Below are 27,995 nucleotides of genomic sequence, written 5' to 3' on the forward strand. Positions count from 1 at the left end.
AACCGGGAGACCCAATCAGAACCTTTCTCCCGGGAGCCAATGGGAGAGCACATTACAAAGAGCCAATCCAAGAGCCGCTGTCACTGTTATGGTCCTGTCAGGGCGCCGGCGTCGTGGTGCTTGGGCGGTCGCCACCTAAAGGACTTCGGTGGGGCAGTCTCGGGGGTAGCTCGTCTCCGGCCTCGCTCCCAGCCTGCTCCTCCCGGCTCGCGGGCCTCACCGTAGGGCGCGCGTGCGGGCCGGTGCCGCGGCCGCCTTGGGGCCTGGGCCCAGCCGCAGAGGGGCCGCGAGATGCAGCCGCCGGGCCCGTCCCCGGCGTATTCCCCCACGAACGGGGACTTCACCTTTGTCTCTTCGGCAGACGCGGAAGGTGAGGCTGAGCCCCGGGAGGGCCCGTCCCCCCGGTGGACGCCGGGGTCCGACGCGGCGGGCTCTTTCTCGTGCTGAGGCGGTTGCGGCCGGGTGGGGACCGGCGGGACGCTGACTGGGGACCGGAGCCCTCTGCGCCTGCCCGGCCTTGCGAGAGGGCCTGAGTGGCCGGCGGAGGGCTGTGGGGAGCGTCCCAAATTACTCGTTTGGCTTCTGGCTCGCCCCGCACCTCAAGTGGGCCCACGCAACAGTAAGATTTTACTTATGCAGTGACTTGTTATTCAAAAAAGGGGTGGTTAGATTGGCCAGGGTAGGTGTCAGAGAATGAAAACAAGGTAAGGGAGCTGTGTACCTCTTTTATTTATCGATAGAGAACTTTATGCTGGAATTAGATTCGGTACTGCGAATACACACTTTACTCCGGGAGTTCGTGGGTTTTGTTTTGTTTTGTTTTGTTTTGTTTTTGTGGACTCTGATTCTTGCCGACGTCCCAGTTTTCCTCCTGTTTTATAGTGTTTGACCTCAATATTCAGAGAAGTGGGCCCAAGTATGTTTGAAACTTCTTGTAATACAGATGGATTGTACCCAAAGGCTTGTACTTATTTCCTTGTCCTGTTGTGAGGAAGCAGTTCTGCCGGAGAGAGTTTTCTTTTTCTCTATCACAGGAAAGTTTGTTTTCCTCCCTTTCTCTGTTCCTCACCAGACACTTTGTAACCCGAATCTTTCTCTGCTAGTCAGTTTCAAATTTTACTTTCATTAGACTATGTACACCGGATTTACTGCCCGAAAATAAAAAATAATAAATTATGCCAGGGACTCTTGGGTGGCTCAGTCGTTAAGCGTCTGCCTTCGGCTCAGGTCATGATCCCAAGGTCCTGGGATCGAGCCCCGCATCGGGCTCCCTGCTCAGCGGGAGGCCTGCTTCTCCGTCTCCCACTCCCCCTGCTTGTGTTCCCTCTCTCGCTGTGTCTCTCTGTCAAAAAAATAAATAAAATCTTTAAAAAAAAAATAAATTATGCCTAAAGCTGTAGAAATTTCAGTCTAGAGAAGAACAACCTAGCGTTTGCCCAGAAATCTGGTTTCAGAGTGCATCAGTTAGTATAGCTTGTTTTCCTTTTCTTTGTTTTGTTTTCCTTGTTTTGATTTGAGTGGCATTGTTTAAAAAAACCAATATTGCACTGTATGTTAACTACCTAAAATTTAAATTTAAAATAAAAAATAGTATTATAGTTTTGGTTATAATTTAAAATGGAAAATAAAATATAGAGAACATAGCAGATACTTTTATTTTACTTCTTTTTTCTAAATTTTTAAAGAAGATTTCATTTATTTGAGAGAGAGAGAGAGCACAAGCAGGGGGAGAGGGAGAAGCTGACTTCCCGCTGAGCAGGAAGCCCAGTGAGGGGCTGGATCCCAGGACCCTGGGATCATAACCTGGGCCAAAGGCAGGCCCTTATAGCCCCCTGAGCCATTCAGACGCCACTGATATGTTTATTTTAAACTTAATATGAATATTTGGTGAAATATAGCAACCCAAAGTATTTCAGTTTGTTTAATCTAAATTTGGTAGCATAGTGCTTTGGGAGGAATATAAACTTTAATTTACCAGACTTTAAAAACAATTGTGTTATCATTGTTCAAACTCATCTATCTATATGTGTATGTTTCTTAGCCAACCCCTCAATCCCCTCCCAAATAACCTTTCTTAAACACACCCAAGAAACCTAACAGAATGGTACAAGCTAACCCATTGATTCTATATACTAAACCAAGAAACCTGGAATAAGTAAACCTAACCTAACAGATAGAAGGTTTATTCAAACTTCTCCATTTAGCTTCTAAGGATACAGACTCCCTGTATATCCGAAGATGTATAGACAAAGATAGATATGTATAAGACTACTCTCAAGTGTATGACATTGTACTTTTTAAAATTACAGAGTATTTTAAGTAAACGTCTTGTTTGGCCTTTATAAGAATTCTGCTGAGCGGGACCCTGGGTGGCTCAGTCGTCAAGCATCTGTCTTCAGCTCAGGTCATGATCCCAGGGTCCTGGGATGGAGCCCCACGTTGGGCTCCCTGCTCGGCAGGAAGCCTGCTTCTCCCTCTCCCACTCCCCTGCTTGTGTTCCCTCTCTCGCTGTCTCTCTCAGTCAAATGAATCTTTTTAAAATAATTTAAAAAAAAAGAATTCTGAGCATAATTTTTCTTGTATTTTATAATGAAAATGAGGCTTAGAGAAGTTCATTAACCTCCATGTGAAGGATCTGAATTAAGAGCTAATCAGAATTCTTTCCATGAAATTGTGATGATTCTTATATTTTTGCAAATTGAATAGTGTATCTGAAGTACAGTGTTAAAGAGTCCTGGGTTTGCATCCTGGTTTTGCCAGTTGCCATCTATGTGATACTGCCCAAATTACTTAGCCTCTCAGCTTCAGTTTTCTCATATACAAAATGGGAATGAATACACAAGTGCTTAAGTATTTTGCAAATGCAGAGTACTTAGTACTACATCTGGCAGAGTTAAGAGCTTGGTACAGATTAGCATGCTGCTGCTCTCAGTTTTCACTCTTAGCTGGCTCCACACTTAGGTTTTATGGTTCGCTACCATGAAAATTTGACTCTGCAACTCTTAAGTCTTTTCTCTGGTTCCTAAGCATGTCATGTAAATTCTTTCCCTTTTGCTGCTTTTACTCTAACCGTGAGTGTTTTCAGTGTATATTTTCCTTCTAGATTCTGTCCAGGTCTCTCTTAAAGATACCTGTCTGTACTGTTTGTACATACATATCCTTTGTTCTAAAATGTGCCTTGGTGTCTTGTCTCCACACCTATGTGTATCCTGGTCCTCATGCTTAGAATGCCTTTCTCCTCCTCACCTGGAGTTGAGACTGAACTGGAATGCTCCTTCCTTGGTGAAACCTTGCTTAACTGTCCCTTAGGAACAGAGAATTTCCTGATCTTTTCTATACCCCAGCACTTACACAGAACCCAGTATATAAACATCACAAAATAATTGTTGAAGGAATAAATGATTTCTGCTTTTATTTCTTATGACATTGATACTTGGGACTATAAAACAGCACATTTTGGATGGTATAACTAAAAAATTACTGGATTTAGAGCCAGCAGACTTCACTTAAAGTCCTGAGTCTTATAGTAGCTATGTGATACCAGACAGGTTACACAGCTTCTATATGCTTCTATTTTGTCACCTATAAAATGGAAAGCAGGGGCGCCTAACTGCTTTAGTTCATAGAGCATGCAACTCTTGATCTTGGGGTTGTGAGTTTGAGTTCCATGTTGGGTGTAGAGATTACTTATTTAAAAAAGAATGTTAAAAATGGGGTGCCTGGGTGGCTCAGTTGGTTGTGTCTGACTTTTGATTTTGGCCCAGATCGTGATCTCAGGGTCTTGGGATTGTTGGACTGTGTGTTTGTGCATGCTGTCACGCTTGCTGTCTCTCTAAAATAAATAAATAAATCTTTAAAAAATTTAAAAATGAAAAAATTTTTTTAGAGATTTTCTTTATTTATTTGACAGAGCATAAGCAAGGGAAGCGGCAGAGGGAGAGGGAGAAGCAGGCTCCCTGCTGAGCAGGGAGCCCAATGTGGGGCTTAATCCCAGTACCCTGAGATCATGAGCTGAGGCGAAGGCAGATGCTCAACCAGCTGAGCCACCCAGGTGCCCCAAAAATGAAAAAAAAATTTTTAAAAATGAAAAGCACACATAATATTGTGAGGTATTTAAGATAATGTATATAGGGTCACCTGGGTGGCTGGCTCAGTCTGTTAAGCGTCTGCCTTCAGCTCAGGTCATGTGGAAGGAGCCCCACATTGGGCTCCCCTGCTCCGCGGGAAGCCTGCTTCTCCCTCTCTCACTACCCGTTTGTGTTCCCTCTCTCGCTGTCTCTCTGTCAAATGAATAAATGAGATCTTAAAAAAAAATGATAATCTATATAAAAGCAAGTGCCATAAGTACAAGTTAAAAGAACATGAGCTATGTGTGACTAAGCCAGTAAATGAATAAATAAATAGTGAAATCCAGGCTGAATATTCAAGTCGATAGTGTAAAACTATATCCTAAAGCATTAATGAAACGCATGTATATACATGCAAGAATGTAATGACCTATATATGTAAAGTGTAGTATAGAAGTCTTCAAGGATCCTTTGACTTTATTTTGTATCAGATAAGTAAGTAATTCTTTGCCTGGTTTATGTCCTGGGCACTTAGTCATAGAGAATCTGCCTTAATCATAATTTGCATTTTAACAAGATCCCGCTGTGATTCATATGCATATTAAAGCTTGAGAAGCACTGATTTAGAATGTTATAAACAATTAGAAGAGGAGGAAATATTTTCTAGCAGTAAGATCAGGGACGGTTTAATGGAGATATTTTGCCAAACTTTGAAGGATAGATAATGTTTTATATATAGGATGGACTGAGTACCTCCATGTACAAGGGTCTGCATATGAAGAAGCCCCTGACCCCAAGAAGTGGTCTAATAAGAGAGATACATTTCATTGTACATAATAAATAGTAGAAAAAGTAAGGTTCAAAGGAGGAAGTGGTTAATTGCAGGAAGGATGAAGGAAGTCTTTAGGGACAGACGAGTTATATTTTGAAGGATAAGTAGGAGTTTTCCAGTTGAAAAGGGGGAAGAACATTCACTTAAGAACTTTGCAAGTACAATACTGGTGGAGGCTGTCCCTTGGTTGTACAATCACCACCACTGTCTAACCCTAGAAGATTTTTTTTTATTTTAAAGATTTTTATTTATTTATTGAGAGAGAGAGAGAGAGAATGGTAGAGAGCATGAGAGGGAAGAAGGTCAGAGGGAGAAGCAGACTCCCTGCTGAGCAGGGAGCCCGATGCGGGACTCGATCCTGGGACTCCAGGATCATGACCTGAGCCGAAGGCAGCCGCCCAACCAACTGAGCCACCCAGGCGCCCTAACCCTCGAACATTTCATCACTCCAAAAAAAGCAACCCTATATCTATTTTTAGTCATTCTTCATTGCCTCCCAGCCACTGGCAACCACTAATTTACTTTCTGTCTCTATAGGTTTGCCTGTTCTGGACATTTTATATACATGGGGTAATATGTGACTTTTTGTGTCAAGTGTCTTTCTCAGCATAATGTTTTCAAGTTTCATCCGTGATGCAGCTTGGATTATTAACTATTCCTTTTTCTGGATGAATAATGTTCTATTGTTTGGATATATATTACTATCAATTATATTTTAAACTCCTTAAAGTATCTCATTTCTTTATATCACTCTCAGGGCATCAAAGAAATAACTAAATATTAACTGATAGATTAATTGATCAATATTGAAAAAAGGAGGGTACTAAAGTAAAAATGACTTAATGTTTGTGATATAGTTCCTCTTGCCTAGGGCCAGAAACTTGTCTATAGTCTCTCTCTCACTTTCTAATATTTAGTTGGTCATCAAATTATTTCATACCACCTCCAGAATATATATATATATTTAAATTAAATATATAAATAAAATAAATCTATTCTTCCTTCTCTGCTGACACTGCCTTGAGTCTATACCATTTCTCATCTATACTGTAGCCTCCTGACCATACTCCCTGTTCACATCTCTCCCCTCTTAAATCAGTCTTCCATCGTGCAGCTAAGATTGTTTCCAAAATACAAATCTAATTTTGTATATTTGCTTTATTAAAAGCCTTTAATGTTACTTACTGATTTAAGCTATATGGAGCTATTTGCCCTTCCATTCATTCATTAATTCAACCAGTACACATTTGTTGGTTTTGCCTACTATGGGCCAGGCACTGTTTTGTTTTTTTTGTTTTTGTTTTTTTTTGCCAGGCACTGTTATAAGCAGTGGGGAGAGGGCGCCTGGGTGGCTCAGTTGGTTAAGCGACTGCCTTCGGCTCAGGTCATGATCCTGGAGTCCCGGGATCGAGTCCCGCATCGGGCTCCCTGCTAGGCAGGGAGTCTGCTTCTCCCTCTGACCCTCTTCCCTCTCATGCTCTCTCTCATTCTCTCTCTCTCAAATAAAAAAATAAAATCTTTAAAAAAAAATAAGTAGTGGGGATATATGTTCAAAACAAAACTACAACAAAAACACTTAGTTCTTGCCATCATAGAACTTATAGACATTAACCAAATAATCACACAAATATGTTATTATAAGCAGTGATAAATGCTCTGAAGGAAAAGTCCAGGGGACTATGAAGGGAATCTAATCTAGTCTGGGAGATCAAGGAAAATTTCTTTAAGCAAGTACATATGAGAACTGAAGAATGGATGGCATTTAATTATCTGAAGTTGGAGAAAACAGCCCGGTATTCATAACAGGTAAAAGAGATCCTAGGTTTCATTTGAAGAACTTGAGAGGCTTAGTGTGGCTAGAGCACAGATGGGAGGGTGGTGCAGAAAATTGTTCTGGAGAAGTAGGTAGGGTGCATAGAGATTGTTGGACCGGAGCTGAAAAAGCCATGGAAGGCCACTGAAGGATTTCAAACAGGAGAGTGAAGGAATTGCATTTTAGAAAGATTCTTCTAGCTACAATTCAGAGAATGGATTGGAAGGAGACAAGAGTGATTAGGGAGAAAGCAGATTATTATAGTCATGCAGGCATGAGATACAGTTTGCTCTAGCTTGTGCTGGGGGTAGAAATGGAGAAAAGTGGACAGGTTCAAAAATATTTAGAGGTGTAAAGTGACAGAATTTAGTGGTGGATTGGATGGAGCAGGGAGCATGTGAATGAAGGAAATTGTCAAGGATAATCAAGCTTCCAGTTTATAATGCTGAATGAATAATGGTACCATTCACTGAAACAAGAAACTGGAGGAAGACCTTAGTTATCAAGAATTCAGTTTTGGAATATTGAATTTTAGGTGTTTTTTTTTTTTTTTAAGATTTTTATTTGACAGAGAGAGAGCAGGAGAGCACAAGCAGTGGGAGTGGCAGAGGGAGAGGGAGAAGCAGGCCGCCCCACCTAGCAGGGAGCCCGATGCGATGCACGGCTCCATCCCAGGACCCTGGGATCATGATCCGAGTCGAAGGCAGTCGCTTAACTGACTGAGCCAGCCAGGCGCCCGAATTTTAGGTGCTTTTGACATAGTTAAAAGGAAATGTTAAGCTGACAATTGATTGTATAAGTCTATAGAAGTGGACTGGGCTCAACATACTGCTTTTTGAGCTCAGCCTTCTTCAGTCTTCTTCCCTGTTATGGTCTGAATGTTTGGATCCCCTCCGAAATTCATTGTATTGAAATCCTAATGCCCAGTGTGATGGTGTTAGGAGGTGGGGAGCTTTGGGGAGGTTCTTAGGTTCTAAGGGTGGAGCCCTCATAAATGGGAATAATGTTCTTGTAAAAAAGACTCTTCAGAGCTTCCTATCCACTACTCCTGTGTTAGGGTACAAGGAAAAATCTGTAAGCCAGAAGAGGGCTCTTCCTGACCCTGCTGGCACCCTGATCTTAGACTTCTAGCCTCTAGAACTGTGAGAAATAAATTTCTGTTGTTATAAGGCACCCTGTCCATGGTCTTTTGTTATAGCAGCCTGAACAGACTAAGACACTCCTATATAGAAATGATAGTATCTACAACTCATAGTACATTATTGTAATCAGTAAGTTGTAGACATAATAATCCAATAATTATTATCAGTGCTTTCTTGTTAAGGTGGTCAAACATTTAACCTACTCTTGGTGTGACTTTCTCCCTCCCCAGAAAGGATCTTATCTCTAATACAAGTTAGTAGTGTAGACAAAGAAATTGTTAGGTTGTTTTTTTTATAAAAATTTCCTACTTGATTTTTTTAAGATTTTTTATTTATTTATTTTTGAGAGAGAGAATAAGGGAGAGAAAAAGCACATGAAGGGGGGAGGGTCAGAGGGAGAAGCAGACTCCCTGCCGAGCAGGGAGCCCGATGCGGGACTCGATCCAGGGAGTCCAGGATCATGACCCGAGCCGAAGGCAGTCGCTTAACCAACTGAGCCACCCAGGCGCCCCTCCTACTTGATTTAAAAAAAAATTATATCCATGTAGGGGCGCCTGGGTGGCTCAGTCAGTTAAGTGTCCAACTCTTTATCTCAGCTCAGGTCTTGATCTCAGGGTTGTGAGTTCAAGCCCTGTGCTGGACTCTGCACTGGGCATAGAGCCTATTTTAAAAAAATATGTATATCCTTGTAGATATTATCACAAAAATCTTCTATACAGTAGGCTAATGAAGTATGATATGTGGTGTATAATCGGTGCAAGAGTAGCTTTTCTTCCCTGTTTGAAAGTTGAAAATGACTTTTTAGGCAGCCTCTTGGGGAGAGGAAAGGTAGTTTACCATTTTAAAAAATTAAACTATTTTAATAAATTTTAAATCCATAAGGCATTATATAAATCTATAAAAGTGATAAAATTGCACAGAAGTATATACACATACACACACAAGTATGTGCATTTAAAACTGGTAAAATCTCAATAAGGTCTGCAAACTCTTATCAGTGTTAGTGTCCTGGTTTTGGTGGTTATATAACATGGTACCATTGGAGGAAGCTGGGTGAAGGGTACATGTAACCTTTCTGTACTATTTTTGCAACTTCCTGTGAATCTATAATTATTTCAAAATAAAAAGTTCAGTTAAAAGATTCATAAGACAAACAAAAATTTGTTAAATAACATTTATGCCAAGATGTGATTTAATTTTTCCAAAGATAGGCTCAAGAGGTTTAATTGACTTTTTTTAAGTTTTTTTTTTTTTTTCAAGTCTTTTCTACATCCAGTGTGGGGCTAGAACTCATGACCCTGAGATCAGGAGTCACATGCTCTCCAACTGAGCCAGCTAGCTGGGCACCCTGATTTAATTGATATATACAATGTAAAAATTTACTGACAATATTGAATAGTAAAGGTACTAAAATCATAAATCAAAATAGTATGAATAAAAATATAACCTAAGACACAATTTTATATGAGGCTTTAAAATTTTTTCTTATGGGGTGAGTAATAAAAATTATTACTGGGTGGCTCAGTTGGTTAAGCGTCTGCCTTCGGCTTGGGTCATGATCCCAGGGTTTTGGGTCTGCTTCTCCTTCTCCCTCTGCCCCTCCCTCTCCCCCTCCCCCTGCTCATGTTCTCACTCTCTGTCAAATAAATAAAATTTTAAAAAAAATTTTTTTTTCTTATGGAATAACATCAAACTCCAATGTAAGCCTAGCAATTACAAGATCATTATTTACTTCCATTGGCTTCTTGATCTCTTTTCATTATCCTATGCAAACATTAAAATGTTCTTATCTCTAAAATGGAACAATAGAATTTATCCTTTCAGTGTGAGACATGTGCTTGTTTTGTTTTGCTGCACAAATACTCAATTCTGTTTTAGATAAAGCACACATGGATTTCATTTTCACATGAAATGAGAATTTTGATCCTTGCCCTTGTTGCTCATTAAATAAGAAAAAGCTTCTTCACATATATAAGAAGTGAACAAGTATCTACAAAATGTTAATTGTTTATTGCAGGACACTCTTCTTTCTCAGAAAACTAGAACTAGGAGCAGATCTAGGAGATCAGTAAATCTCATCCTGAGTATAGTATCCTATAGCACTGACCGAGTTCTTCCTCATCTTTCCAAGTGAAGTTCTCAGGCTGAGAGGATTCACAGAAAAGATCCCTCATCTAGTAATACATTTGAGTTTAAAGGAAGAGAAAATTATTAAATCTTTCCAGGTGGCTTTCAGTAAAACCTGAAACTTACGGATATTCTTCCTCGCTCTGAGGCAAACAAGTGGAAACATTTTTAAGATTTCCTTTTGCAGTAGATTTTTTCAAAGATTATTTTCTTTTAAATCCACTTATAAGGACGCCTGGGTAGTTCAGTTGGTTAAGCGTTGCCTTCAGCTCAGGTCCTGATCCCGGCGTCCTGGGATCAAGCCCTGCATCGGGTCCCTGCTCAGCAGCAAGTCTGCTTCTCCCTCTCCCCTGCCTGCCACTCCCCCTGCTTGTGCTCTCTCCCTCTTTCTCTCTCTGTAAAATAAATAAAAATCTAAAAAAAAAAAAAACCCACTTATATTGTGGCATCTGGGTGGCTCAGTTGGTTAAGTGTCTGCCTTTAGCTCAGGTCATGATCTCAGGGTCTTGGGATCAAGCCTCACATTGGGCTCTCTGCTCAACAGCAAGGCTGCTTCTCCCTCTGCCTCTGTGGTATCTCTCGCTTTCGTTCTTTCAAATAAATAAAATCTTTTAAAAAACCCAAATATATATTAAAAAATAAATCCACTTATATTTATTATCTTTACATTGTTTTTACTTAGCAAATGACAAGAATATAAATAGGGGCGCCTGGGTGGCTAAGTCGTTAAGCATCTGCCTTTGGCTCAGGTCATGATCCCAGGGTCCTGGGATGGAGCCTCACATCAGGCTCCCTGCTCAGCAGGAAGCGTGCTTCTCTCTCTCCTACTCCCCCTGCTGGTGTTCCGTCTCTCACTATGTATCTGTAAAATAAATAAATAAAATCTTTAAAAAAGAATATTATAAATAGTATAGCAAGAAAGAATTAATTTAAAATTAATGTTTTATAATACCTATCCTAGAGTTGACAACCAAGCTAGCTGGTTCTTAACTCTGGTTTAACATAAGACACCTGTGCCCCTGGAGTAGTTTGGGATCTTGTTGTTTTCTGACATTCTTGTGAACATGTTAAGCTAACTACCAGTTTTTTGGATTTTTCTGTTGCTTTTTCATACCCACACCTAATTATATCTTGGGGACACTAAGGGATATGTCAAACTGCTACTATTGGTGTTCCTGCATATGTCCATGATATTTTCCTACTTTATAGTAAATGGAATGAAAAAAACTACAAAATCAAACTAAAGGTGCCTTTTTGAGGTTCTGGCATCCATGCTATGACAAACTGCGAAACATATAATTCTTTATCACAGCATTCTTAGCACTATAATTTATATATCCTTTTTTGGTTTAGATTAAGGACTGTTAAGTGCAGTCCTTTCTAGAGGCCAGGAAACAGTTGTTAAGGTCCTTTCCTGCCTCATAATTCTAAAGCCTTTAATGTTATTGCCATACTAATGACTTCCTGATCTAAATCTTCCTTTTGTCAAATCAAGAAAAGCACTCTTTGTACCTGTTGGAAATGGAATTTTAGTTACATTTCACCTCTTTTATTTATTTTTCAACTTAGATTAAAACAAGCAGAAAGTCATTTCAGAGAATAGTCCCAAGATTCTATGATAGCATTTACAGGGACTATTTTTAAACTAAATAGGGAAGGACAGTGAATTCAAAAGTACTTGCATTTTATTTCTAGCTGAGTTAACTCCCTTATAAAAACTTTTTAGAGGGTGCCTGGGTGGCTCAGTCGTTAAGCGTCTGCCTTCGGCTCAGGTCATGATCCCAGGGTCCTGGGATCAAGTCCCACATCGGGCTCCCTGCTCAGCCGGAAGCCTGCTTCTCCCTCTCCCACTCCCCCTGCTTGTGTTCCTGCTCTCGCTGTGTCTCTCTTTCAAATAAATAAAATCTTTAAAAAAAAACCAAAAAACTTTTTAGAACCATATACTGTTAAACCTGAAAAGAATTTTGAATAGGAAACTGAAGACAGAAGACATTAATGATTTGCAGTATTAGTAACTAAACTAGGACTTATCCTCAGAATGCAAACTTTTTTTTTTAAAGACTTTATTTGACAGAGACACACAGCAAGAGAAGGAACATGAGCAGGGGGAGTGGGAGAGGGAGAAGCAGGCTTCCCGCAGAGCAGGGAGCCCGATGTGGGGCTTCATCCCAGAACCCTGGGATCACGACCCAAGCTGAGGGCAGACGCTTAACCAACTGAGCCACCCAAGCATCCCAAACTTTATTACAATTAATTGCGAGAGTTGTCACAACCAGAATAAGATGTGACTCATAATTTAGCCACTCATTAATTGAAGTTTAAGCCAAAATTTTAATAGCAATTCTCAAAAACTAACCTAGAATTTAGAGTAATGTGCAAATTAAGTTCTTCTTTATATTGTGTATGATCTCCAGGGAAGGAGAGTCTGTGTTAAGGGTGTTCTGGTTTGTCCTTGCCAAGATTATTTTCTAAATTACCACTCCAGTCAGGTGGCTTCTAGTTAACTGTGGTGATGGTTGTTTAATAGTGCATATTGTCTGGTCCTACAGATTTTTTTTTTTCTTAATTCCTGTATGACCTCAGTTCTTTACTATTCCCATTTTTTTTCAACCAGAAAATGTGATATTTGTACTATTTTTTTATTATGTTATACTAATCACCATACACTACATCATTATTTTTTGATGTAGTGTTCCACGATTCATTGTTTGCATATAACACCCAGTGCTCCATGAAGAACGTGCCCTCTTTAATACCCATCTGTAACCTCTGAGGCACTGTTGAGACTATGAATGGAATTTATTTTGTAATGTGGATAACTGAATCTCTTTACTTCTTTTTAGAGCTGCCCTAAAAACAAAACAAAACAAAAACCGCAGAACACCTTTATTTTTGTCCAAACTAAAGATGAATGATGTAATTATATAAAGAAAAGAGCTGAAATAGCAGGGAACTCTTACTAGTCAAATTTATCCAGAACCAAGCATTAGTATACAAAGCACTTACCACAGATATTTGGTGATTTAAATGAAAGAATGTGTAAATAAATACATGAAAATGTAGGGAAAAATCATCTGCAGTTTTTCTTTAGCAAATTCTATCTAATGGCTTATATATATATACACGTATAATGCCTTCAGAAAGAATTTGTACGGTCACTTTGTTCTGAAGCACGTAGTGTACATAATAGTGAAGGGAATCCAAAGTGATATCATGTAATATGTTTTATATATATCTTCCATATAAAGTTGCTGTTGTAAGTCTAGATTGTTTTACCAGTCTAGCTAATTACCTGAAATCTTTTCAATGTCTTCACTTCCCTCATCTTTCATTCTCGTTGTAAAATAAAAGATGTCTTTTAGATATTTATCGGCTATAAAATATGAGGATTGTATGCAATAGCAGATACTCATAGTTAGAGATCTTCAAATGATAATTATTTTACTTGAATATTATGCTTATTTTGGTTAAGATTCACACATTTTTATCTTGATTTATAGTTTTGTCCTCTCTTCTCCTAAGATCTCAGTGGCTCAATAGCATCCCCAGATGTCAAATTAAACCTTGGTGGAGATTTTATTAAAGAATCTACAGCTACTACATTTCTGAGACAAAGAGGATATGGCTGGCTTTTGGAAGTTGAAGATGATGATCCTGAAGATAACAAGCCACTCTTGTATGTAAAAATAGTAATATGTATTTTTAGTTTTTTAGAACTAGTCTATGAGATGATCATATTCTTTCATGTTATTTAAAGACAAGTATGGCAGATCTTAACCTTTTTGGTTAAACTTCTAGGTATTTTTCAATTTTAGTAGTAATTAGAAAAATTAAAATAATGAGAGAATATTTTTAGCCTCTTAAGTGGCAAAAATTGAGAGAATCATAATTCTGTTTATCTTGCGCGCGCGCGCACACACACACACACACACACACACACACACACACACACACACACACACTTAGGGCTTACTTGGGCCTATAACTATCTCAAGTAAACATTCATAGTAAAAAAGCAGGGTGCTTGTTGTAGAAATTAAGTTTAAGGCAAATTAACACACACACACACACACACACACACACACACACACACACGTTCCAGACTGTTAGGGCTTACTTGGGCCTATAACTATCTCAAGTAAACATTCATAGTAAAAAAGCAGGGTGCTTGTTGTAGAAATTAAGTTTAAGGCAAATTAAAACTTCCAAAAAGATTAGGACTCCAAAATCTCTCCCATATAGAAATTCTAGAGCTACCACTGGCAGGACTATAGGGAGTCTTTCATTTTCTTCATAGTACTTGAAATTTTTTAAGTGATTATCATTTGGGAAAAAAAAAGAATTTAACAACGTGGGAAAGAACCTATAGCTCTGTAAAATCAAGACATTATTAGGTTAATCTCTGTGGTAATTATTGGTAGATTAAGGGCTAAAATGTTCTCTTTCTTAATATTAACATACCATATGTCATCAAATTTAAAACAGTGAATTATAAGATGCAGTTATTTTATGTTTATCAATAAGAAGGAAACAGTATGTAAGGCAGCATAAAGCTAAGACATCAAAGGGCTGTCTCCTTAGTGTAAGGATAAATGAGAAATAACCCACCATACAAAAAGAGACAGCAAGGATGTTTGCTTGTCTCAATTTGCCAGTGGGTGGGGTGTTGGAAGAAAAATTTCCCCTGGGAATGGAAACCCCATACCAGTTCTCCTATAGGATTGCAGTCTGAATTATCAGTATGGTCAAGAAGGGCTCAAGCAGAAGACTTTATCTATCTATCTATCTATCTATCTATCTATCTAAAGATTTTATTTATTTATTTGACAGAGAGAGACAGCGAGAGAGGGAACACAAGCAGGGGGAGTGGGAGAGAGAGAAGCAGGCTTCCCGTGGAGCAGGGAGCCCGAAGTGGGGCTCGATCCCAGAACCCTGGGATCATGACCTGAGCCGAAGGCAGACGCTTAACGACTGAGCCACCCAGGCGCCCCAGAAGACTTTATTTAAAGTTGTCCCAAAGTAGTAGTGCCTCCAGGAGACTGGAAAATGGAAAGGCAGGTATTGGAAGCAGTTGGCTTCACTTCAGGCTGACAAGATAAGACACCAGCAGTTGTGACAAACATCCTGATTTTAGAGAGGTTAAAATGTTGAAAATACCATGGAATCAGTGAAATACTGTACTTCAAATGCAATGCTTTGTTGACTGCTGGAGATGGCACTGTCATATTTAAACTTCTCTTAAATTTTATTGCAGCTATTTCAGTATTCAGAAATGTATGCTTTTTAAGAATTTTTATTTTATTTTATAGGGAGGAATTGGATATCGATCTAAAGGATATTTACTACAAAATCCGGTGTGTTTTGATGCCAATGCCATCACTTGGTTTTAATAGACAAGTGGTGAGGGACAATCCTGACTTTTGGGGTCCTCTGGCTGTTGTTCTTTTCTTTTCCATGATATCATTATATGGACAATTTAGGGTAAGTATATGTTACTTTATACAAATTTGAAATATTTTAAGAGTTTTAAAATTAAAAATAGCCAAACGTTAACTGTAATGCTACATTATGTTTAAGAAATGCTTTACTTTTACCCATTATTTCTAACTTGTTCATCTCTAGAACTTTTTTTTTTTTTGAAGATTTTATTTATTTATTTGACAGAGAAAGACACACAGAGAGAGGGAACACAAGCAGTGGGAGTGGGAGAGGGAGAAGCAGGCTTCCCGCCGAGCAGGGAGCCCGAATCGGGGCTCAATCCCAGGATCCTGGGATCATGACCTGAGCCAAAGACAGTCACTTAATGACTGAGCCACCCAGGTGCCCCTAGAACTCTTTTTAATTAAATAAGTGGGGAGTACTTTAATGCTTTCCAAACTTTTACATCATCATTCACATAGAAAGTATTTATAATGGTATTGCAACTGGAGTAAACAGATGGGACTACTCTCAGCTGAGTGGAAGTGACCAGTGACTAGAAGTGACCAAAAGGGCTGCGCTTGCCCTTTATGATTTCCCCTAAGGGATGAAGAGTTTGAAACACAATACTCAGAACATGTTCTTACCTTTTATTCATTTTTAAAATAAATATTTTAGGGGCTCCTCACTGGCTCAATCAGTGGAGCACGTGACTCTTGGTCACGGCATTCTGAGTTCGAGCCCCACGTTGGGCCTAGAGCTTACTTTAAAAAATAATAGTAAATAGGGCGCCTGGGTGGCTCAGTTGGTTAAGCGACTGCCTTCGGCTCAGGTCATGATCCTGGAGTCCCGGGATCGAGTCCCGCATCGGGCTCTCTGCTCAGCAGGGAGTCTGCTTCTCCCTCTGACCCTCTTCCCTCTCGTGCTCTCTCTCTCTCATTCTCTCTCTCTCAAATAAACAAATAAAGTCTTTAAAAAAATAATAGTAAATAAATATTTTAATAAATAATGACAAGAATTCCATCAGAATTTGTTTTCATATAATACTTCGTTCTTCTCTCAGGGGCTTTATCTTTATTATGAAAACACAACATACACACATTACTCCTTAATCCCTAGTTTGGGGAAGTAAAAAATAACTATCACTGAATGATTTGGAAATGAATTCATTTCTTGTTGCTTCTGTAACAAATTTCCACAAGTTTTGTGACTTAAAACTGAAAATTTATTCTTTTACATTTATTCTTTATGAAAGTCAGAAACTCAAAATGAGCTTGAAGGGGCTAAGATGAAAATGTCAGCAGGGCTGGTTTCTCTGTAGGCTCCATCACAGATTCCTTTTGATCGCCTCTACCCAGTTCTAGAGGCTGTCAGCATTCCTTGGTTTCTGGCGGCATTACTACAACCTCTGTACCATGGTCACATTTCCTTCTTCTCTACTGTAGTCAAAACTCCCTCTGCCTCCTTTTTTTAAGGACAGTTGTGATTACATTTAGTGCTCATTTGGATAATCCAGAATAAACTCCCAATAGCAAGATCCTTAAGGTAATATAACACTAGTCTTATTAATATTTACCTTAGATCAGTAGTTTATATCAGGTATTCTCTTGTAAATATGAGATGAATTGAAGTTAAATGGGGATTCTGGTCTACTACTCACCACTAATCCTTAATCTAGAGCATCTCTAATTTTATCTATTTTGTATAATCTTTCATTTGAACAAAGGGTTTTAAGGCTAAAAACAGATTACCTCCACAGAATGTCACTCAGTTTGGTTTTACTTGATGTTTTCTATGACTAGATTGGGGTCATGAATTTTTGGCAAGGATACTATTTTGTGTCCACCTCAGTATACTATCAGGGAGTATGTGATATTGATATATCTTTTACTGGTGCTGTTAACATTGGTTGCTTAATTAGGTGATGAGGTGGTATCTTCCCAATTCTTCCACCGTAAAGTTGCTATTTTTCCCTTTTTAATTAATAAATAAATATCTTAGGGAGATACTTTATGCAGACATTGGTTTCTTATCAAACTTTAGCTCACTATTGGTGGATCTCAAGTTCAATAGTTATTACTGTAATGTTTACTGAATGGTAGTTTTCTGTTTTCCTCATTCCTTCCACATGTATTGATTGGTATTCTCTATGGAACAGCTATCCATTCTTTGCCATTGCTTAATTATTGTTTTATTTATTTATGTCGGTATGGAATCATGAATATTTATTTTATTTTCTGGATCATAACCCAGTGCTGTCATCATTTATTTTCTTGCTGAGATTATTCCAGGTTTAGCCACTGGGAACTCCCATCAGGTTAGCTTCTGTGTCCTTTCAACATTTTCCCATTAGTTTTTTGAGCATTTCCTTTCCTTCTAACTCCACAGTGTTCTGGGCTCACCTTTACCTTCCCTGCCCCAACCCTGGAGTCAATTATTTATCAAAAGAATCCTAGTTCCTTTTATCAGTGAATGATATTTAGAAACTAGGATCTGGGCAATAAGTATGCTTATTTTGCTCTTGGGGCTTTATTATTTCTAGACCCTCCAAGCAGACAAAACTTGGAAACAGTGGCATATATCATTATCACACTAAGTCTTAGGAGTTAAAATTGTCTGAAACATCTCCCATATTCTATCACTTAGATACATATGTAATTAATGTAAATTTTAAAGACCTTGGAAGAAGACCTATAACTTCTTTCAGGGATGAATTTTCCTTGCATGATGTTGTAAACCAGAGGTTTGGAAGTAAATACTTTGTTCTTTTTTTATAGTAATATTTGATCATAGATCTTGAAATACTGAGATTTCCTTAGGCAATTGATCATTGCTAAATTTTCAGTTTGGATGTAAAATTGTATTAACACATTGCATTCTTACTAGGTTTTGGAAAGATACCTGGGAACTCAAACTATAACCTGAAATTGGATATACCAAACTACCTTATATTAGCAGAGAATTGACTTCCAGGGAAATTATCAGCTTATTTGGTACAAAGATATTAACTGCATGAATTTTTTTTTCTCTTAAGGTGGTCTCATGGATTATAACCATTTGGATATTTGGTTCCCTAACAATTTTCTTACTGGCCAGAGTTCTTGGTGGAGAAGTAAGTAGTTAATTGTGAAAATAGTCTTTGTTTCTTTTCATAAACTTTATTTTTGGTATTGTAGATATTATCAGTAGCTATATTCATCATAACTGTTTCTTGTCCCAGAATTGCTTTTAAGTTATACTACTTCCCCTAAGATGATCAACATACTAGTATTGTGCATACTCAATAAACATTACAAGGAAGGAAGAAGAAAGGAAAGATCCCATACCACTCATAAGTAATTTAAAGCTTCTTAGGGAAGCATATAATTTATTTTCTAGTATAGCAGTTCTCAAACTTTTGATCTCAGGTCCCCAAGGAGATTTCTTTTTGTGGGTTTTATTTATCAATACTTAATCATATTTGAAATTAAAATAAAATTTTTAAATATATATTTATTTATTTAAAAATAAAACCAAATACATTTTAACATAATACTTTTTTTTTAAGATTTATTTACTTATTTATTTGAGAGAGAGAGAGTGTGATGGGGTGGGGCAGAGGGAGAGGGAAATCTAGAATCTTAATCAGGCTCTGCACTCAGTGCAAAGATCAAGCCAATATGGGCTTGATCTCACAACCTGAGCCAAAACCAAGAGTCGAATGCTTAACTGACTGTGCCACCCAGGTGCCCTGTAAATAATACATTTTAAAGAAAACAACTTTTTCAAAACAAAAAAGTGGTAAGAGTGGCATTGTTTTACATTTTTGCAAGTAGCTTTAATGTCTGGCTTAGTGGAAGCTGGTTTCTAGTATCTGCTTTTTGCATTCAGTCTGTTAGGATACATTGTTTTGGTTAAAGTATATGAGAAAAAGGTGGCCTTAAGCAAATATAATTGGAAAAGGAAGAGTATTTTTTTTTAAGATTTTATTTATTTGAGAGAGAGAGCACACACACGAAGCAGACTCCCCGCTGAGCCCATTTGGCCTCGATTCCAGCACCCTGTGATCATGACCTGAGCCAAAAGTAGACGCTTAACTGACTGAGCCACCCAGGTGCCCGGGAGGAAGAGTATTTTAATAGCTTTTTCAGATGATTGTGGATATTCTTCTCTGAAACTACACCTACATTCAACAAGTAATAGTTTCTTAAGTTTGTTGCAGTAAGGAATCTCAAACAATATTAATGAACTTTTCATACTCTGTTTCATTAAAATTTACTTTGGGTGGATCTTTTTACCCATGCATGGTCATTTGGAAAACACTAGTTCATTGAGTTTTGTGTAAATCTTTCAAATGTTGACACATCTTACTGTACGGTATCAGAAAATCACATTCATTAATATCACCACCCATCTTTAAGTAGATCAGACTAAAGTCTATTTATTTACTTTTTTTAAAGATTTTATTTTAAAATCTTAAAAAAAAAAAAGAACATGCTTACAGATACCCAACTCTTAATAACCATAGTTTGTCTTTCATTTGTTCTTTCAAGTGAAAATGGTGTTCCATGGTAAACACATCTAATTCAACTCTTCACTCAAACTTTCTATGCTTTCTATAGGGATGCCTGGGTGGCTCAGTCAGTTGAGCATCTGCCTTTGGCTCAGGTCATGATCCCGGGGTCCTGGAATCGAGGCCTGTGTCAGGCTCCTTGCTGAGGAGCTTCTCCCTCTGCCTACTGCTCCCCCGGCTTGTACTCTCTCTCTCTCTCTCTCTCTCTCTCTGACAAATAAATAAAAATCATAAAAAAAAAAGAAAAGAAATGTTTTCTGTGCACTTCACATTTGTTGTACAGAATATTAAAAGATATACTCAAAGTTGAGATTTAATAAAGTTAATCATTTTAACTGTTTCATTAAGGTCATTCTTAAGTGAAACTAGCTTTTTTTCTTCTTTTTCTGTGATTGTGTAGTAGTGAAGAGTACAGAAACTACTAGTATAGTTTGTGCTACCTTGAAAAGTAAAGTAGCACATTTTACCCACTGTTGTTTGTCCCTGTTAGTACCAATATGAACCCAATGAGAAAAGGCAAATAATGTTTTATTATTTTTATAGAAAATAGTTTTGACCTTCCAGTCTTCTGGAAGAGTCTTTGGGACGCTTGGTGGCCATGAACCACACCTTCAGAACTGCTGCCCCATTAAAAAAGACTTTGTGAATTACTGTAAATTGTGAATTACTCTAAACCTAGGAATTCTAGTGGTTTATTCTTTTTTTTCCCCCTAGCAGTTTATTCTGTGAAGAGAGTAGAGCAGAGGGTTGCCAGGCAGAGTTACCTTATGAGTGCTGACTCTGTGAACATTGATTGCTAAATGCAGAGACTTTGAGCCCTTTTCTTGTATTTGGTAGAAAGATCTGCCAAGTCTGTTACTTAGCTCTTGTTCATCTGCTTTCCAGCTTCCAAAATTATGTTGTTGTCCCATCTTCTGTTCTTCTGTTTAAGCCTCTTTTTTAAAAGAAAATTATGTCATTTATTAATATAATAAAACACATCATTTTATTTTGTGATACAGAATATATAATTATACACCGGGCAAAATGCAAAGAATGATATGAAAATACCATCATTCATAAAGTGTTGCAACTGAAAATTACTATAAAAGATGAGGAAATAGCTTTCATCAAACTATTTTCTCCAAAGCAATGAAGTTACCTTATACAGAATAATACTTTGATTCTTATAAATGGCTTTTCTTTCATTATACTCATTCTCTTTATTTCATGTGTCTGATCTAAACTTAGAGTTTAGGATCAGACTTTTGTTCCTGGTCCTATTGATGGTGTTATTTTTTTTCCATTTTATTCATGATTTCATACATTAGGGCTTACATTATCATGAATAGTCTAAGGTATATGAGCAATGAGAACAAACACGATCTGCATTATCTGTATTCTGAGAGTGCTCAGGGGTTCATCCATAGCCCAGTGAACCTTTAGTTAATCACTTCTTGTGGTGAGTGCTGAGGTGTGCCTTCAGGTTTATACATTTTTTTAAAGATTTTATTTATTTATTTGAGAGAGAGAATGAGACAGAGAGCACATGAGAGGGGGGAGGGTCAGAGGGAGAAGCAGACTCCCTGCTGAGCAGGGAGCCCGACGCGGGACTCAATCCTGGAACTCTAGGATCATGATCTGAGCTGAAGGCAGCCACCCAACCAACTGAGCCACCCAGGCGCCCCAGGTTTATATACATTTTTAATGTATCAGGAACCAGTTCTCCTTTATACAGTGACCAACCTATATGGCCTTTATGAATTTTTCTGTTACTTTGTTTCTCCCAGGTGTATACAATGTTTTCAAATACCATGATTATTTTATGGTTTTGTTTCCATTGTTTATGCTGCTTTAAAAAAAAAAAGTTTTTGGGGGTGCCTGACTGGCACAATTTCTTGAGCATCCAACTCTTGATTTCACTCCAGTTGAGACCAAGCCCCACATCAGGCTCCCTGCTCAGCATGAACCCCCCCACCCCTGCAAACAAACAAACAAACAAATAAATAAAGAGGGTTTTTTCCCGTCTTCCCTTTTAGTATAGTTTCAGGAGGGAATGATATTAGATAATGTGTTCAGTCCATCATCTTTACCTAAAAACTGTTGAATAAATTTAGAATAACATTTACCTATGAAACTTTTTCACTCTGCATATATCTGCATATAAAACTTTGAAATAATTCTAATGGAGACTTAAAATTACATTTGTTCACATATTGTTTGTTATATCTTTGACACAACCCTGTGTAATATTTATAGGAAAATAGGTATCGCTAAATGTCTTGGTAATTTAAGACTGTTGTTGTAAGATTAAATTAAGAGACTTAGATCTTACGGGCGCCTGGGTGGCTCAGTCAGTTAAGCGTCTGGCTTTGGCTCAGGTCATGATCCCAGGATCCTGGCAGGCTCCACACTCAGCAGGGAGTCTGCTTCTCCTTCTCCTTCTCCCTCTCCCTCTGTCCTTCTCCCCCCAACACCCTCCACCTGCCTCCCCCTAGTCCTGCATGTGCACGTGCTCTCTCTCTCTTTTTCAAATAAATAAAATCTTTAAAAAAAAAGAGAGAGAGATCTAGATCTTAATTTAAACTCTTTCTCCTACCAGTTTTGCTTTCCTGAACAAAATCTCTCTAAAATTCAGTTTCTTCATAATGGAAGGCAGTAATACCTACTTCATAGGATTGTTGCTGCATTTGATCTGTCTTGATCTGTCACAGAGCTTGGCACACGGTAGTCACTAAATATTTTTTCCTTCAGTCTCTCCTGCCTGCCCTCCCTTCCCTTTTCATCTGCGTTTGTCACACGTAGCTTCTTTAGACCTTGAATTTTTTGTTTAAATAAGATGGTTGTGGTCCCTTTAAATAATCCTTCTACAGCTTTAAGGGAAGTAGTAAGAGAATATACTGCAGGTATAGTGAAGGTAACTGGATATATAGGTCTCAAAGGGAGAGAGGGCTGGAAATGTAGATTTGGGTATCATCAGAAAGTTGATGATAATTGAAACTATGGTGGGTTGATGAGACTGTCCAGGAACAAAGCAGATAACATGATAATTTGAAATATAAAGCATAGGATACCTGATGATTTCTTCTTGTCATGTTTATGTAAGTACAACCAAGAATATGTGATGTTCAGTAGTGATTAAAATAATTACCTTGATTTCTATGATACTTATTTAAAACTTAAAATTCACAGGTTGCATATGGCCAAGTTCTTGGAGTTATAGGATATTCACTACTTCCTCTCATTGTAATAGCCCCTATACTTTTGGTGGTTGGATCATTTGAAGTGGTATCTACACTTATAAAAGTAAGTAGTGTATATTATAAAAAGTAACTGTTTACTAGTATACAAAAGTATACTAGTTATCTGCCTAAGAAGATTGTAATCTGTAACAATCAAACATTTTAAGTGTTTTGGAAGAGTGATCTCACTCACTGATTTTACCAATTGTATATCTTTTATTTTCCCATTTTAATCTCCAAAAATTATAATGTATGTTTAGGGGGGAATAAAGAACAAAGAGCAAATAAGGCTACAGGATACTGCACTCAGATAATTTTTTTAATGTTGAATTTTTCTCCTCTGTGTTTATAATACAACTTCATGTAACTTAGATTTTGTGGAATATATTTAAAATTTTACTGGACATTTATTTAATAACTATTACTCCTATTTGAATAATAACTGCCTTATCAAATATAATAGACATGGTTGTAATAAATTGGCTTTTCTGTATTGTAGAGATCAGGATTTCTTCATGCTGTGTTAAATTTAATACATATAGACCCATATGAAATATTTAATGATAATATTAAGTATTAATAAGTAGTAAAATAACTTAAATTTTGGTATTTATTTTGAACAACTTTCAGAAACAAATGACTGCTTTAGCATATGTATGTATATTACACAATGAATTTAATGTTTTTCTTTATGAAAAACTATAGAATTTCTTAAGACTACCACTTTCAGAACTGCCATTATGTAGCCTTCACATTAAAGTATTTGTTTTTAAGTAGAGCCACTTAATTTTTATGACATTTGCTTTTAAAGTTGATTACTAATTCAAATATAAAAGAAATGATTCTTTTTAGAATTAACTACAGGCTAATACTGACATATAAGCATTGGGTATTAAAAAGTGTGGATTTTGGAACCATTCAGTTCTAAATTCAAATTCTGGTTCTTCCACTTACCTGCTGCCTCCCTTGGGGGGATATCTTCTCTTATCCTCCTCTGCAAATTGGGAATCTTGACAACTAATTTTTAGGGTCTGTTATCTAGATGGTAAAGGATAGATGCTTGATATAGAGTAGGCACTCAAGCGGTAGCTGTTGTCATTACAAATGTTACGAAAGAATATTTTGAGAACATCTTTGTATGTTAGAACTGCATGAACATTTTAGAGACCAAGTAGAATATCATTCTTTTCTCTCCATTCTAATCTTAGTTTTTTTTTTTTATAATTGGCATTATATTAGTACTTAGCTTACAAGTCTTGCAGTGCAGAAGCTAGCCCCGTTGCTGGCATTTAATTATCTAGCTTTAGTGAACATACCACTTTACTGAATCATTCAGGATCCTTCCTGTGTGTGTTGTTTTAACTTGGATTAAAGTCTGTTTGAATACTTCTGAGAAGACTCCCAAAATTAATAAAACTGTGTGTCCTCTGGTCACTTAGTAATTGAGTTCAGCTAAAAGTTGATCTTTAATATTCTTTATGCAACTTATGAATGTATTATTACAAAATGGCAAAGTCTTTTATATCATTAAAAATTTAGGATATGATTGTTTTAAACTTCAGATTTTTCTTTGCCAAAATTTTTTCCTAGTTGTTTAATCTTTTGGTAGTGAGCTATTGTATGTTCGTTTCAGTCCAAGATTTTTTGAGAAATATGTTGCAAAACTTGTCATTTAAGTCTAGCATTAGAATACAGATTAATCTACCAGCACTATTTTTTAACATTAAATCTCTATAACTCTTACAATCTTTAATCATTTATTTATAACAAAAAAATGTTTGACATACCAAGGCAATTTGATCATAACCTTGTATATTTCCCTGTACTTTTGAAAGTTTTTAAAATATTTTGTAGTTTTTTGTTTTAATTTAATTTAAAAAACATAATAGAAAATTGGACCATCTCAAATACATTTCAGGCTGCCAATATTTATTTTTGACCTCTCTACCAGTGGTTCTCAAGGGCAGTTTTGCCTCCAAAGGACATTTGCCCATGTCTGGATATATTTTTGGGTGTCACAAATGAGTTGAGTGGAATCTTACTAGTAGTATGTAGTGGGTAGAGGCCAGGGATACTGCCACAAGTCCAAGATTTTTTGAGAAATATGTTGCAAAACTTGTCATTTAAGTCTAGCATTAGAATACAGATTAATCTACCAGCACTATTTTTTAACATTAAATCTGTGCATTGTAGAATGCACAGGACAGCTTCCAACAACAATTATCCAGCCCCAAAATGTCGGTAGGGCGAGGTTGAAAAATCTTGCCCTGTGCCATGTCTTTTTCTATCCTAGTTTCCCTGATTTCTACCCTTGAAGTTCTTCCTTTCATTTTAGTCTATAAAGTGACTACTTCAATAAGTACTATATAAATTTCTGGTGGAAATAATTTAATATTAGATATGTGTATAATCAGAAAACCATGGCACATTTTATTTAAACTCTTGACCAAAATGTTATTTTTTTTCCTCCTTTTTATTTAACCCTATACTTTTACCTATTCCTGGGAAAAAGCTGTTATACTTAATAAACATTGTGTAAAATTTTCACTTAGTCTGTTTTCCTACTTCTTAGAAGAAGAAACAGGAAAAGGTTAACTTTGTAATGATCAGTTCATTTTTCTTTCAGCAACCAAATTTTTTGAAGCAGTTGGCCAAAAGTTGCCTTATCTTAAATCACCAGGGACACTGTTAAAAAGACCTTAGTGATTTTGATTCAGCAGAGCTAGAGTGAATCCCAGGATTCTCTCTCTTTTTTTTTAAGATTTTATTTTTAAGTGATCTCCACACCCAATGTGGGGCTCAAACTCACAACCCCGAGATCAAGAGTCTCATGCCCCACCAAGTGAGCCAGCCAGGCATTCCCCTTATGATGCTCCTTTTAATAGGTACCCCAAGTGATTCCTATGATGAAACAGGTTTGATAACAAAAGATTTCATTTGCATAAGACAAGGAGCACAGCAAGGACAAAGATTCTTAATAATTTTAAACATTTTCAGTAAGTTTTACTGTTTATCACAGTTGGTTGTCAGGGTTGTTTTAAGAAAATACCATAAATGTTACTTTACTCTCTGATATCCAAAATGTTAATTGAATTGCTAATATACTGCCTTTTGTCTTTTTTGTTTTTTTTTTTTTTAAAGCTGTTTGGTGTGTTTTGGGCTGCCTACAGTGCTGCTTCATTGTTAGTGGGTGAAGAATTCAAGACCAAAAAGCCTCTCCTGATTTATCCAATCTTTTTACTATACATTTATTTTTTGTCCTTATATACTGGGGTGTGATCTAAGTCATAGATGAGTAGAAAAAGACAATGTTACATTTGTGTGTAGTCTGGGAATTCTTGCTGAGGTAATTGAAGGAAACCTGTTGCTGATAAAATTTTACATGTTCTACATGTAAAGGCAGGTTTGAGGTCTTTTTAAAACCATATTTTTTGTATTTAATTAAGCATTTGCAGTTATCTGGATTTTTTTTTTTTGGTCAGAATTCCAAATTCTGTTTGATTCTTCATATTCCAGTGAATAAAGTATAAAAGCATTGTGTTTTTAAGATTGTGTCAATATTCACCTAAAAACTTGTGCCAAAAGCATCTGGAACGGTAATTATATTTCATTCAAAGGGTAAATATGGCACCATCCTGATAATCTAAAAGTGCAATTTTTTTTCTTTAAAGAGTTTTCTCCTGCATCACAGATCCTGTAGATATATATTTATATTTATACATATATATTTATGAAATAATTCTTATTATTCACAAAATATATTTCTGAATAGCCTAAAAGTTAAGATATTTTAAATCTCATGCTTAACCATTCTTTAATTTGGCCATTAATCTTTTTATTTATAAATTCAAATTTGTTTTTTAAATTGTATATAATTTAAAAAGTCTCATATGTGCTTCAGTATGTCCTTATTAAGAAGTCTAACTAAAACTAATTTTAACAGTTGCTGATGTAGGTTTGCTTGGGTGTGCTCTTAAAAACCTTTTTTGAATGCCTAAATAGCTGATTTCAGTTTCTGTTTATCTTTCTGACCAAAGGAACAGAGGTATAATGGATATGGCATTATTATCATTGTTAATATGTAGAAAAAATAGTAATATTTATAGCATCAGTAAATATTTTTAAGTGGTACTCCTAAGTCATAAAAGTTGCTGAAAAGAGACCTTTAAAATCTTGTCCTGAACAATGTTAAATGAAGTAGAAAAAAATAAAATGCTTCCCAGCTGTGTGTTTTGTTTTATAACACCTTGTCCTGTATTACTAACAAGTATCAGGTACTCTTTAACAAATGTACATTATTTGCTAAGCCCTAAGAAATTTTAACTAGTAAAATTTTTGTTGCAAATTATTTCATAGACTCTAGGTGTACTTTAGTTAATATTACTTTGTAAAGTAGATAAAATACTTTATTATGTCCATAAAATAGCAAATGCCTGATAACTATTAGCAAATTATTATATTATCCTTTCTGGTCTCAGCTGGAAGAGTTAACTGCTGTCCTCAGTGTGCTAACATGGCCATGGCCATCTCTTAGTATGTATTCCTTTAGGAACCAAATGTGTCAGGAAATATCCAGCAGTTCTGAAGCAAGTCTTCAAATTAGCAAAGTACCAAGCCCATCTCCTCCTTTCACGCCTCTCTCCCGCTAAAAAAAAGAAAAAGAAAAAACTTATTTTAAGCCACAGGAAAAGTGTGAAGCTATCTTTGAGGCAGAATAATGTGAAAATTACATATACCAATTTTTTTAAACAAGCTTAGCGCTACAGAAGCACCGGAGGGATAGAATTTCGAGAACGTAAAATAATATGAAATTGTGAGGAAGG

The 27,995-nt window shown here is 37.0% G+C and overlaps 1 protein-coding gene across 1 annotated transcript; it reads left to right on the forward strand.

The window, feature by feature from the left end:
- The first annotated feature begins 91 nt into the window (after positions 1-91).
- On the forward strand, positions 92-27,414 carry YIPF4 (Yip1 domain family member 4). The gene is made up of 6 exons (XM_027621203.1): positions 92-370; positions 13,504-13,657; positions 15,291-15,462; positions 18,434-18,511; positions 23,123-23,236; positions 26,314-27,414. Exons 1-6 carry the CDS (start codon positions 292-294, stop codon positions 26,449-26,451), a joined length of 735 nt encoding a protein of 244 aa, XP_027477004.1. The 5' UTR covers positions 92-291; the 3' UTR covers positions 26,452-27,414.
- The last annotated feature ends 581 nt before the right edge of the window (positions 27,415-27,995 follow it).

The sequence above is a fragment of the Zalophus californianus genome, chromosome 8 (assembly GCF_009762305.2).
Source record: "Zalophus californianus isolate mZalCal1 chromosome 8, mZalCal1.pri.v2, whole genome shotgun sequence".
Taxonomy (NCBI): domain Eukaryota; kingdom Metazoa; phylum Chordata; class Mammalia; order Carnivora; family Otariidae; genus Zalophus; species Zalophus californianus.

Bases quoted from the DNA above. Each gene is read 5' to 3' on its own strand.
- YIPF4 (XM_027621203.1), top strand. From the start codon at position 292: ATGCAGCCGCCGGGCCCGTCCCCGGCGTATTCCCCCACGAACGGGGAC. The intron at 13,658-15,290 runs GTATGTAAAAAT...TTTATTTTATAG, and splicing joins GAAGATAACAAGCCACTCTT to GGAGGAATTGGATATCGATC. The intron at 18,512-23,122 runs GTAAGTAGTTAA...TAAAATTCACAG, and splicing joins CCAGAGTTCTTGGTGGAGAA to GTTGCATATGGCCAAGTTCT.